Raw genomic sequence first — 13,801 nt, 5'->3', positions numbered from 1 at the left:
CACACATTGAGAACCACTGGTATAAATGCATGTTGTTTAATCCTTTATCTGTTTAACAGAGCAAATGGCATGGTGATTGATCATGCTAGGCTATGCTAATACCACAATGCCCCTTTCCTAGTCTCCAACATCTTTGAAACCATGTATCTTAATGTCATTCACTTTTAGAAAGCTCGCAGGAAGACTTCTGATCTACCTTTTGCATCAAGTTTTCCATATCGAAATGTCTAAAAGAAAGGGACTTCTGTACATGCAGGTTTTTCTGTATCATGTAAAGGTGAGACAAACGTCAATAAAAGATGAGGATTCGAGGTTTTTGCACAAAGGTGCGTGCATTCGTTTATTTTTTCATTGTGACAACAAGATAAACAAATGCAACATTTAATGAGTTACAAGCGATGACAAGGCGATGACTCTTTAAGGTTTCCATCAGGAAAATAAAACAAATTTCATAGTATGAACATGAAGCTATGCATAACTTTGGAAAAATGATTGCTCTTGAACACCATGGCATGCACACTATGCAAACTGAATTTATCACCCAAAGTACTTTCAAAGATGTCAGAAAGTGAGACATTTATAAGTCCAACACTTTAACAAAACTGGAAATACAAACGACATGGAGTCAGCCTCAGACAGCTGTTCTTCAGACAAAGGTCAAGAAAGAAAGCCATGAACAAAGGCGATGCAACAAGAGAAGACTTATTTAGAATGGGTGCCCATCAAAATCACACTTCTTCTTCAGATTCGTGTTCACGTTCAGTATTTTTCAGCAGTCCAACCTCTGAGGTGCAGCCCTTCCTAAGTCTAGATTTAATTAACCTGAAGAAGAAGAAAATCATCTCTGGTTATATGATATCAAGGGTCAAAACTTTACAGCAATATGCAGATTATTCCCACAATGAGTAGAGGCAGCCCCTAAAGTGAAATGATTTCTATGTATCTTGGAGACACCCAAAAATGTGTATTGATTACAATAATGTCTAGGTAAAAAGAAAAGATGTGTCTCTCAAACGTGTTATGAGATTGCTTAACTATGCACAACTGTTTGTTTATAAGACCAGAAGGAGACTCTATTGACTGTGACAAATGAGATATTGGTGGAACATCTACATCAAATCCACAACTACCTATGGATTGCAAAGAGACGTCATCTCCTTTAAGGAAGCACATGACCTTTCCCTAGAGTGACAGATCAAGTGAAGTCACGTATCAAGCCTGGGTTGAATTTCTCTTTATGAAAAATTTCTTCAGCCTGTTTACATTCTGATTTTTACCGTCCCTCTTTCTTTTTTCCAATCAAGTTCTATTCTAGCCTGTTCTCTTCATACACTAGGTCACTCCTGTGCTCTGGATCCCGCACAAGAGCTTCACTGACTCCATCCCATTTGTTAGCGTAACCCTAGCCAGAGTCAGAAGTGATCCTAACCTATTACACTGACACATTTGACACAGCACTGACAGGAAATGTGACTCATCTATGAACAGAGGCTGCCAGCTCTTCTGCTACTGCCAACTGACACTAACACATCTAATAAACGGCAACGGGACAGAACCAACCACTTCTGGTGGCTCAACAGCCAAGAAAAACTGTTTGGTTGTTTGCCTCAACTGTTGACTATTGGTTTTGTTCATAGGTTCGGAACACTCCATGCCACCTCCTCTTTGGAAGGCTGATTAAGGGTTGGAGAGCATTTGTGTGATCTTACAAAGGCCCACACATTCTTTCCACATAGCCCAACATCAGTCCATGTAAGATGAAAGGGATTAATCAGTTATGTTCATTTCTGAAGACTCGTGTGGAAAACGCATGACTCGTGGCTGCTCACTGGAAATGAAATGTTAACAAAGACCCAATCACTCCCACTGTCTCCTGTTCTTTCTCTCTGGGTTGTAGCTGCTGTGTTGTGAGCCATGAAGTTCAGACACATTCACACCTTTATAGGGTACTAGGCATCTGTAGCCCACATGCAGAAATGTATCTGTGAGGCGGGGTGAGAGCTGGGGTAAGGAACTGAAGCCTGACATAGTCTCACACACCTTTAAACCACCACTCAGGAGGCAGAGGCAGGTGGATCTCTGTGAGTCGAGGCCAGCCTGGTCTACATTGAAAATTCTAGACCAGTCAAAACCACACAGTGAGACTCTGTCTTAAAAGCAAAATAAATCCCCCTCAAAACAACACCTGCCCCAATAATAACACAAAAGAAATACCCAGACATAATTGCCAGTTACTATAATGGGGGAAATTTGGGGAATCAAAATCAAGGTGTGTTTCTACTCTTGCTTCATGTTCTCATAAATTACTGTGAAAAAGAGCAGACCTGACACAAGAAACTTGTGTGCTTGGTGTGTTAACAAGCCCTGCTTTGTCCTTCACAATGGCTTACGTGACTCACAGCTTGGTAAGCCCATCTGAAAATAGGCAATGCTTCCTTACTCATAGGCAATGGCTATTGAAATAGTTATTTGCAACAGAAATATATGTGTGTATGACACATTAAATATGCAACAATATTTCCAAACAGGTTTCATCTACAAGCTTGCATAATCAAGGCTGCAGGCAGAGACTAGAATGTGGCAATCTTGAACCACTATTTTGCAAAACTGGGACATTTTGCATCATCTTTCAAGGATTTGAGGAGGAGAATTCCATAACTTAGATGTGCTTGTGTGCCAATTATTGTCCTGTGTCAAACAACTTGGATATAATGTCTGAATTTAATGACTTGTGGATAAGAAACTGCTTCATAGTCGAACCCTGAATAAAGGAGTTTCAATCCTTCTTATTCTCAAAGTTAGTACCTGAATTAGTTTTCCATGTGATCTCACTGAAAGACAATATTGAGTCTTTGTGGTATTTTAAAACTGTTGCTTAAATATATATCACAACAGTTCAGGGAAAGTTAAACTCTTGGATCTTATCTTTTTAAAATCAGTATTAAAGGAAAATCAAGAAACATATAAAATACAATTTCCAAACAAATGAAGTTTGTATTTAAATGTCTTTGAAATGGAGATCTACTAAACAGCTAACAAATGTTACCTGAGCCCTTACTATATGTCTGGTAATGTGCCAGTTGGTATGGGATACGAAAAAGATTGCTTTCACATGGGAATACAATCTAGCTGGCAGGGAGGGCTAACGGGCAAGTAGTCAACATCTCAATTGATATATAATAATATTTAAAGTGTCTAGTGCAAACGAAATACTTTGGGAGCTCAGGAAACACACATCAATATGGGCCAGAGGAATTATAGGAGGTCTCAAAGAAGAGATAGGTATTTAGTGTGAATATACCAGGTAAAGGGAACTGTCTGGTCAAAGAGATTAGAATAACATACGGTGGGGATTGGGAGAGGGTAAAAAATAAAACTGGCGTTTCTTGTTTCTAGGGACCCGTAAGTGGCAAGCCATTCATTAGGCATCTGAAGGCTTTTGGTACAGGAAGAGACAGTAGTCTTCTGTTGGCTCTGCAGGGGAGCTGACACGAAGTAGAGTTTGTCCTTGCATCCTGCGACTGTTCCTGAAGAGGCCCCAGCCCCTAAGAAGATGAGGCCCAGATGTCAGCCTGGAACAACAGGGGAAGAGAGCAAGACTCAGTAGCCCAGCCAGCCTTACCAACGTGCTGATGCGCATGCTCTGGGGGAGTGGGCCAGAAACACCCTGAAGGAGGAAGAAAGCATCTGCAGAGCAAAGTGAGCTGCTCCAAAGCCCAAGAGGGACATCCGGGAGCTGAACAATGCGATAGTTCGTGTTACAACTGCTCCAGCGTCAAACGCAGAGGAGGAGGGCTGATCTGGAGCCCAGGTCCAGAGGTTGCGAAGCTGGTTGCAGTAGAAGTCGACAAAACATGGTGCCTAAAAATAGCTACTACATTCTAAGGATCTGGAGAAGCTGCAAGGTGTGCAATACTATCTAGAGTTTCATATTTGAATCAGTTGAAATTAATATGGACCATGTCACATTAGATGTTCTTGGGAGCTGGTGTCCACCATACTGAACACTAGATACACATTACTGCCGTTGTAGAGTATTTTACTCAACGTATTAGTCTGAAGAATTGAGTGCTGGAGTCTGTATGTCCAGTAATTAGGATCAGTCAAGCCCACTGTGCATTGGCACTAAGCACCCCGGGAGCCACGATCATCCCCTTTCCTTCTTGCTCATCTTTTGAGCTCACATAATTTTCAATATGTAAGGAGCCTTCCTCGAGCTCCTTCTTCTCTCTACGACTTCCACACACTGTTCTCTTATTTTTATTGTCTATCTCTCTAATTTGCCCTGGTTACAGGACAGAACCATTTCCCATGGAATGGTCTCCACCTCATATTTTTATACCAAATAAAGAGGAAGAGGAGGATAAAACAGACAAGAAGACAAGAAAACTTGCTGAGTTTTCACATCTTCAGGAACACAAATATACACTCTCATTTAGCTTCTATTATCTCTATGTAGTAAAAAATAAGATTCATACTTAATGTGGCTGAGTAATGAGTCTGAAGTCATAACCAATGGGCAATAGAACTAGGAATATGTGTTCTCAGCAATCTGCTATGTTGCTCCTCACTTGCTCAGAAAGTTAGATCAGGATTCTTATATAAAAGGATGCATTATTCAACTTTTGGAAAATTAGAGTTACTGCCTTATTTAATTTGATTTATATACATTTGTCAAAAGAAAGTCCTAATGTTATGAAATGGGACAATTAAAGTATCTGCCCCTAAGTAAGTGGAGGTCTCACTGTACATAGGGGAACTGGCCATCCAGAATAGACGACTGTATTTGTGAAGAGAAAGAGGTTCAGAGAGTATACTATAGGGTAGGGCATGGGTCAGAGGCACTGCTAAACTATTATAAATTTAAGTCAACATCTACATTTTTGCTAGCCATTTCTTTCTGTAGAAATAATTTCCTAATGCCCTAGTCCATCTAATTAAAAGACAAGAGTAAAATCTCCCTTTTGAATTTGAAGTGCAACACTGCCAAATCTTGATGGACATATGCAAAGCAATGGACCATACATATTTTTTTTTAAAAAAACCACTAACTTACCAGGTGATAAAAGCATAATTTAATCCAATGATGATAAAGGTTGATGCATAATGCCACGTAAAGCACATGGTGAGAAACATTTTATTCTCAATATCTGACAGATTCCATGCAGGACTTCCACTGAGAGGATACAGGACAAAAGCAATCTGTAATTCAAAACAAGTGCACATCAGAATAACCAGCCACATTCTCAAAGAAAGCTCATTTCAAAATGTTGACTAACTAAGACGGCTCCCTTTAGCTGAGATGTCACAAACACAACACCAGGTTATTCTGTAGTCACTCTCCACTAAGGAATATTTTGGAAAAATAATTTTAAGTATATTTAATAATTAAAATTTTAAACATTCGTAGTGGTCCCTCTGGTCTTGGGTTCATTTCCAAATCTCTGGAGCTCTACACTGCACAGCCTAACTCCTAAATTTTAAGTTAGACTGAAAATACGTTTTTAAATAAATAAAAACCCATAGATAATGCTATGCTAAGTGGCAAAAGGTTGGAACTTTCTCCTCAGGATCAGGTACAACACAAAGATATTTTCTATTATCACTCTGTTGAGCATTGTACTGAAAATTCTAGTTAGGCAAGAAAATTAGGCAAGAAAAGTAAAAGACATTCATTTTGGAAAAGAAATTTTAAAATGATCTATATATACATATAATATGATCTCAATTATAGAAAATCATAAAGAACCAACCCTCCATTAGCAAAACTAATGAAGGAATTTCACATATTTGAAAACTAAAAATCAAGACAAAACCATCACATATATTTTTACACACAAGTATTGAAAACCCTACACTATAGTTTTTAAAAATGTACTTAAACTAACTCTGAACAAAGTGAAGAACTTAAGAACAAGACTGGAAATATAGCTCCATGGTAAAACATCTTACTAATATTTAGAAGGCACTGGTGTAGATGCCAGGCACCACAACCACACACATGCAGGTACACACATGAACATACACAACTATACACGCGCATGCAGGTACACACAGAAACACACACCAGTTGAAGATCTTTAAAATTTATATGCCAGAAGCTGCACAAGGTTGGTGAAAGAAATCAAGGACCCAAGAAAATGGAAAACCATTTCAAATAATGGACTAGATGTCTCAACATTATTGACACGGCAAAACACCCAGGGCAACCTGCAGAACCAAAATAACAGTTATTAATGCTCCAGTAGTGTTTTTCACAGACATTTCATAAAGACTGATCATAAAATTGATACAAAATTGCCCAGTATCCATTATTACCTTGGAAAAAGCATGGGAAACTATTATTAAAGTAGTAGGACCCAAACATTGTCAGGGTTTCTGTATACCTTTGTCTTTGTTGACTGAGTTTTCTGTACTGCCTGGTTTCCACAATCATTAAGTCCCCCCAAAAACACACAGAGGCCTACACTAGTTATAAATTGATTGGCCCATTAGTTCAGGCTTGTTATTAACTCTTATAACTTATATTAGCCCATTATTCTTGCCTATGTTAGCCACATGGCTTGGTACCTTATTCAGTGGGGCAGTCACATCTTGCTTCTTCTGTGATCAGGTCAGGTCTACAGAGGAATGGGCTTCCTCCTTTCTAGAATTCTCCTGTTCTCCTTGACCCACCTCTACTTCCTGTCTGGTTGTCCTGCCTATCCTTCCTGCCTGGCTACTGGCCAATCAGCGTGTATTTAAAATACAATTGACAGAATACAGACTATTGTCCCACACCACCCACAGCTTTAAATTTAAAGCTTTTTGGAGTTCATCAGAGGTGGTGCACTCACAGCATGGTGGAAATGATAAACATCACCGAATTATGTAATTTAAAATGGCTGTTTCCATGTGTGGTGTTTGGAATGGGAATGTTCACCATCGGCTCATGCATTTGAAATGCTCCGCCATTAGAGAGTGCATTACTTGGCAGAGATTAGGAGAATTTATGGTCTTTTAGGAATAGGCATGGCCTTAATTGGAGAAGTGTGTCACCAGGGGTAGGCTTTGGAGTTTCAAATGCTCAAACCAGGCTCAGTGTCTCTCTCCTCCTGCTGCCTGTGGATCTGAATGTAGAACCTCAAACTACTTCTCCAGCACCATGATTGTCTGCATACCACCATGCTTGTTGTCATGATGACCATGGACTGAAACTGTAAGCAAGCCCCAGTAAAATGCTTTCCTTTATTTTTTCATGATCATGGTGTCTTTTTATAGTACTTGAACACTAAGACACCATGTTATATGAATTTTATCCCAATAAGAAATAAGTAATGTTTCATAGACATACACATATGATATAGATAGACAGACAGACAGACAGACAGACAGATAGAAGACAGATGGTAGGTAGTAGAGAACAGGACAGGGTCATGTAGTACTTCATTTTCCTGTTCTTAAAATCAATAACAAACACACCCTGTATCTTGGAATATAAAGAAATCCATAAAAAGTTATTCAGAAGCATCTTTCTAGTTTTAACTGGCATAATATTCTAGGAGGAAAACTCATGACCATGAACTGGCTGATAAATGGGCATAGGACCAAGATGGGAACAGAAACTTTGATCTGCCTCTCTACTTTATCAGGGGCTGATGCAAATGATGAATTGATGGGGTATGTTTCCACCCACGACTGCCACTTTGGAATACAGACCTAACACTGCCAGATATTTCTGTTCTATGTTAAAAAACAGCTAAGAAAATAAATGCTTTAGAGATGTTTCCTACGTTTCAAGCATTGGCAGCTAACTCAGAATGTAATCATTACAGATTATATGTTGCTCAGGGCCTGTTAGTCTGAAATGTGTATTTTTCAGGACATTTTGTTGTTGTTTGTTTACATTTTTATTCTTTTCTTTTTCTGGGACAGGGTTTCCATGAATTACCCTGATTGGCCTTAAACTCACAGCCTTAGCATCTTGTCTTAGCCTCCCAAGTAGCCAGGGTATAGTTGCACCCTCATCTTGCCTGCTATAATCTATATTTATTATATTATATTATATTGTATTAGCACAGTGCTGTATTTTCATAATACCAGCTTCTACCTTGGTTCTGATTGTTTCCATCACAGAGCCCCTTTGTGGCTCAGCCCACCATCCTGACATTGTCCTGGGTGGAAGGCTTTGTAGTGAAAGGGAGCATGGATAGAAGAAAATGGAGGTTTTGGAAACTGGCACACTTTTTAGAATCCTACCTTTCAGCAGTTTTGAATATTGAGAAATTATTAACATTTATGTATAAACCCCAGTCGTCCCTTTAGTAATATGGGATATAATGAGTCATCTTATAGGAATTGTTTTTGAGACAAAGGATTATTGTAAAATTAAGCACATGAGTGAAGGTAAAGTGTGGCACCAGAGGGTCACCTTATGCATCAATCCAAGTGGTCGTTCTTTTCCTAACCATAAGCAATCTATACACTTGGATGCGTGATTAAGGCACAAATCTTACCGTTCTGACTTAGACTATTTGAAATCTCAATCAAAAGTTAGATATGTTACTATCATTATCATCCAGACAATTGGACTGTTCAACAGTTTGTTCGCAATTACACATTTAAATGCAGTCTTACAGAAAAATAGAAGTATTCTAAGATACTGAGTGAAGTCCTTGATCTCATTTCTTACTTCAAACTTGCTTGGAGAAAACTTAGGGCATTGTAAATGGGGCTTAATGAGAAATTCTTTGGGGGAACATAGGAGATCAGAATGCTGATTGAGATATGGAGAACACAAGGCTTTAATGATGAAGTCTCAAATATAACTGGATTGACTGCTGGATTATATAGAATAGAGGCCAAAAACTTGAGAAATTTAATAAATAAATGCCATCAAAAGAGAACTGTGGGAGCCCACAGATGCGAGCTCTGTTCTACCTTGACTAAAGATCATAGAGTTTGTATGCAGCTCTCCCTGACAGGTGTCCCACAACCCTGGCATCTCTACCACTTTAGGGTTTCCAAGGCAACCAGGCTTCACAGCTTCACTCAATGGCCTCTCTGGTCCTCCATGCAAGGACAACACTGACACACACCTGACCTCAGCGGCTTTCATTAGCCATGGAGGGAGATTTCGCAACCCCCTTCTTCTATCCTATACTCTAAAACCAGAACTTGGCTCCTCATTCAATTACATTTGCATCAGATGGTGAAGCTCCATTGCTTAAGTTTTCCTTTCATTCCCGCACCCCCACCCCCAAGTTGGAAGCTCAGCTGGGTGAGGTCTTGCCCAGAGGCCACCACACCACACCCTATATCCTATTTAGCAGCAGGCTTTTCTTTAAACTTTTTATCTCCTTGATCAGGGAAATTAGCTCCATTATACTTCCTGGTGCTCAGTGTAATCGAATGAGGGAGCCAAGTTCCAGCCCCAACAAACAGCAGAACCTGGCAACTGTGGTCATGTGGTTTCGGCTTTAGAGTAGAGGACAGAAGAAAGAGTTTATGGGGCCAGATGGCTTTTCTCCTCAAACTGTACATTCTTAAATTTCTCTTTGTCCAATGCTTCTTTCCATTATAGATCTGCATATGAGTGATTATTAATAACCACGAGACAGTCAATATGAGGCTGTCTTGAGATCTCTGTCAATGCTGTTAATCTAAAATTCTTCAATTTAGCCTCAGGGAGATTTCTAGGACAAGGGCAAAAAGCAGATACATTCTTGCCAAAATATCACAAGAATGGTCCCTAAAACACTTACTACTACTCTTCTCTCTGAAATTTGGTGAGCTGGGCCCCCACTGTTCAAACTCTCCTGAGCACTGTCTTCTAGGCTCCTAGTAGGAGGGCCCAGTAAAACTTGCTTCAAGTATGCAACTGCTTTTCTAGTCCAAAGTATCAAAGTCCTCCAAATTCCTTCAAAAAACAGCACGGTCAGGCCTGTCAGAGCAATACCTCAGTCCCTCACACCAATGTCTGTCTTAGTCACCATTCTATTGCTGTGGAAAGACACCATGATGAAGACAATTCTCTTTTTTTTGCATTTATTATTATTATTATTTTTCAAAGTTTATTAAATTATGAAAGTTTCCATTTCCGCCCCTCCTCCCAACACCCTCCCACTCCACCCCTCCCCCTCCTCCTCCCTCTCCATCCCTAAGAGCACAATTCTTATAAAGGAAGCATTTAATTGGGGCTTTTGTACAGTTTTAGAGGTTAGTCTATTATCATCACGGCAGGGAACAAGGCACTGGAGCAGCAGCTGGGAGCTTTAGGTCCTGATCTGCAGGCAGGCAGGGAGAGATACTCAGCCTGACTTGGGTTTTTGAAGTCTCCAAGTTTACCCTCAGTGACTACTTCTCCAACAAGGCCAAACCTCCTCAACAAGGCCACACCTCCTAATTCTTCAAATTTGTTCAAACAGTTCCACTCTCTGACAAATAATCATTCAAATATGTGAGCCCATAGGGGAGGAACATTCTTATTCAATTCTCCTATGAATATTCAATCCCTCCTATACCTACCTTGTTCACTATGAAAGGCCCCCCCCATACTTGAAAGACTCCCATGTCCACATACTATGTTAAACTCTGCTGAAACTTAACTGAGTCATAGAAAGAAAGCCCCCAACCTCAGCTAATGACTCTGCGAAATTTAGCTGGGTCATAGAAGGAAAGTCCCCCCAGCCCAGCTGATGCTAAAACAGGGTATCTATGGGTTGCAGACTCGCTGACTAGGCTGAGGAGAGGGAGTACCCTACCCCCGAGGCATTCTATCAAAACTGTCAACTTGCTGCAGTGTTCTCTATCTAGCTTTGTGGTTTTTCGGGGAAATTCGAGAATAGACATGCATGGGGGCCATTCCCGGGATGAGCTAAGCCCGCCAATTTGGGAACCGATGAAATGCTTGTTGCTATGTAGACTCTTATGTAACTCTTAAATCCCTATAAATACATAATGTGCCTTCAGCCCGGCATGCTCAGTCAGCTACGCTGCTGAAGCATCCGCAGGCGCCTGTGTATTCAATAAACTGCCTCTTGCTCTTGCATCCAGTGGACTGGTTCTTAGACAGAGGGTTCCAAGTGAGACCCCCTGATATTTGGGGTCTTTCAACTAGATGGTGTCCTTCTGGTCACAGACAGACCTAGGCAAGATTCCTGGACAAATGTAGCCCCTCCTTTCTCAGGTTCCCATGGAGTTAGTAGCCCCCAAATTGGGAAGTAGATCCTTCTTAGGCTACTCATTTCAGTGTGCCCACAGAAGAATCTCAGCCTTAAGGACCCTGTCACACTTGTGGCTTCATCTGCACAACCTAAGTGACTCCATGTTTCCCCATTCAAAGTACCTTCAGCCCTGTCATGTCTTTGCAGCCTGGCCTGTCTCTTCCAGATCACTGACCCTGTAGCAAGGAGTCCAGAAAAAGAAAACCACTCCTAGGTACTAAACAGTGAAAGGTGTGTGCTGAGGTTGGCGACTGGCTGCTGGGGTTTTCTAGCTACTTCTTCACTGAAATCTTCTGCAGGCTTATTTCCTTCCTCTTCATCTCACTCAGCTAGGGACAGAGTCCCGTATTTTAACCTGGCTCCTCTCTTTTGCAGGATCTTACAGATCTGGGTTCTATTTTACTATCTTACCTAGAAGCTACAGTTGCTTTTAGAAACTTCCAAAATGAACTGTCTCAAGTAAACTTCAGTTGTCATCCTTTAAAAAAAATAAATTAAAAACTACTATTTTACAAAATTATTTTGTTGTTATTTTATATCAGAACGAGGGCACATTTGAGTGCTTCTTACTGACTAGTTTGCTGGAATCGTGCCCACTAATGTTCGAAAGCTATGTATTTGACTAAAGGTCAAGATGGAGTCCATGAGCAAGGGCCATGAAGGGCTACTGTGGAAGCCAAGAGATGTTCTATCCTTTAAGATAAACTCAAGCAAATTAAGAATACATAACTAAGGACCAGAACTAACAAACTCATTACGTCATCTTTAAAAATGAATAACTACACTTTTATCAGCTGCTCTAATTTATTTTCTACTAGAACATTATAAAAGACCTATAAAAGAATTATTCCTACTATATTTTGTATACTACCCCCCAAAACAAAACAAATAAACAAATAAACAAAAAATATGTTTTGATTGGTTTAAGCCTCAGTACTATTAGGTTTCAACTGTAGTTATCAGTTAACTTTCTTTTCCAATAAGGAATAAGCCAGAGACTCATTTTTTATAGTTTGCGGTGTGAATTTTATATTGCTGTATGTTTTATTATTGTCATTTACTTCAATATTATAAGTACAAACACATGTTTTATTTACAATAGCAGTCTTTAGAGTACTACTGTGAGTGACTTTTCCATTTTGGAATGGACTTTCATTTTAAATATATATTTTTTATTTTCTTTTATTTAATGTGTATAAGTAGTTACCTGCATGCATGTATGAATACCACTTGCATGTCTGATACCCAAGACAGGGGTTACAGAAGGTCGTAGGCCACCATGCAGATGATGCAAACTGAACCTGGGTGTTCAGCTAGAGCAGCATGTGCTCTCAACTGCCATTTTGTTTTTCTTAATGTCCAGATGAGGATGCATTACAGTTTGGATGCAGCATCTGGGCAGCTGTCCTGTGAGCAGTCTCTGGGATGTAAGGACAAAGGGAGCTAGAGCATACACAGGAAACAATTGTCCAAAGTGACGAGAAGCAAAGCCACAAGAGCAGCTCCCCCTGCCTGACTGTCCCTCACTCTGAGGAAGAAGAGGAGAAGCAGAGGAAGAAAGAAGTATGAAGTGGACCTCTGGTGTGGGAGAATTGTCTGTATTCTGTCAACAATCATGTTTTAAATAAACACTGATTGGCCAGGCAGGAAGTATAGGCGGGAAAATCAGACAGGAAGTAGAAATGATGCAATGAGAACAGGAGAATTCTGGGAAGGAGGAAGTTGATTCCTCCCACTCCTGCCCAGATCACTGAAGCAGCAGGATGTGACCTGCCAGCTGACAAAGGTACAGAGCCATATGGCTAACATAGATAAGAATAATGGGTTAATATAAGTCATAAGAGCTAATAAGAAACCTGAGCTAATGGACCAATCAGCTTTATAACTTATAGAGATCTCTGTGTGATTTTTCTTTGGGGCTAAACAGCCATGGGAACCGGGCAGGACAGAAAATCCCAACAAGCCAGCCCATCATGTTACAGACCTCTGAGTTGCTCTCCCACAGGGAGACCAGGAAAAGACTGCCATGAAATGAAGGGCACAGGGAGTTTGTTTTCTTTCTTAAATTACACAAAATGGTTTAGTCATGAAATAAACATGTTTTAATTGCCATGTGGTTCAGAAAAATAACTTTTTATAGGTTAGGAGAGGAATTTCTCTTCTATATGCATATTATACACCGATTTCAATGGTTCATACATTTCCCTGATTCAGTTCTCATCTCCGTACATAGGGTTTCAAGAGTCCAAGTGACATTGCACTAGTCATTTGCACCAGTGTCAGCCATTTGTGGAGACAAGGTGAAAGACAAAAGTGATAAAATGCAAATCACAACACAATGTCATTATCTCAGGGAAGAGATTTGCTCCAGTAACAGAAAGATAACATAGAACCTAAAACTGAGCAAAGAAGTGATATACACTGCTATGGGATAATGTCCTTGTATACTGTAAAGATTTGTCACTCACCTTAGTTTAATAAAATGCTGACTGGCCAGTAGCCAGACAGGAAGTATAGGTGGGGAAACCAGATTAGGAGAATTCTGGGAAGAAGAAAGGCAGAGGTGCAGTCACCAGCTAAATACAGAAGAAGCAAGA

The 13,801-nt window shown here is 40.1% G+C and overlaps 1 protein-coding gene across 5 annotated transcripts in view; it reads right to left on the bottom strand.

Moving 5' to 3' along the window:
• Positions 1-306: 306 nt before the first annotated feature.
• LOC125392867 (transmembrane protein 45A-like) overlaps positions 307-13,801 on the bottom strand; it is a 77,134-nt gene continuing 63,639 nt past the window's right edge. For 4 of the 5 annotated variants that reach the window (XM_048422849.3, XM_048422852.3, XM_085685645.2 and 1 more), the window contains exons 5-6: positions 5,057-5,202; positions 829-3,572 (exon numbers count right to left, since the gene is read on the bottom strand). In XM_048422849.3, coding sequence (XP_048278806.3) covers positions 3,422-3,572; positions 5,057-5,202 — 297 coding nt within the window. In that variant the 3' untranslated portion in view covers positions 829-3,421. The other variant, XM_087899920.1, reaches the window with a different exon arrangement.

The sequence above is a fragment of the Myodes glareolus genome, chromosome 2 (assembly GCF_982192425.1).
Source record: "Myodes glareolus chromosome 2, mMyoGla1.1, whole genome shotgun sequence".
NCBI classification, from domain to species: Eukaryota; Metazoa; Chordata; class Mammalia; order Rodentia; family Cricetidae; genus Myodes; species Myodes glareolus.
This window is presented reverse-complemented; position numbering and strand designations above follow the sequence as displayed.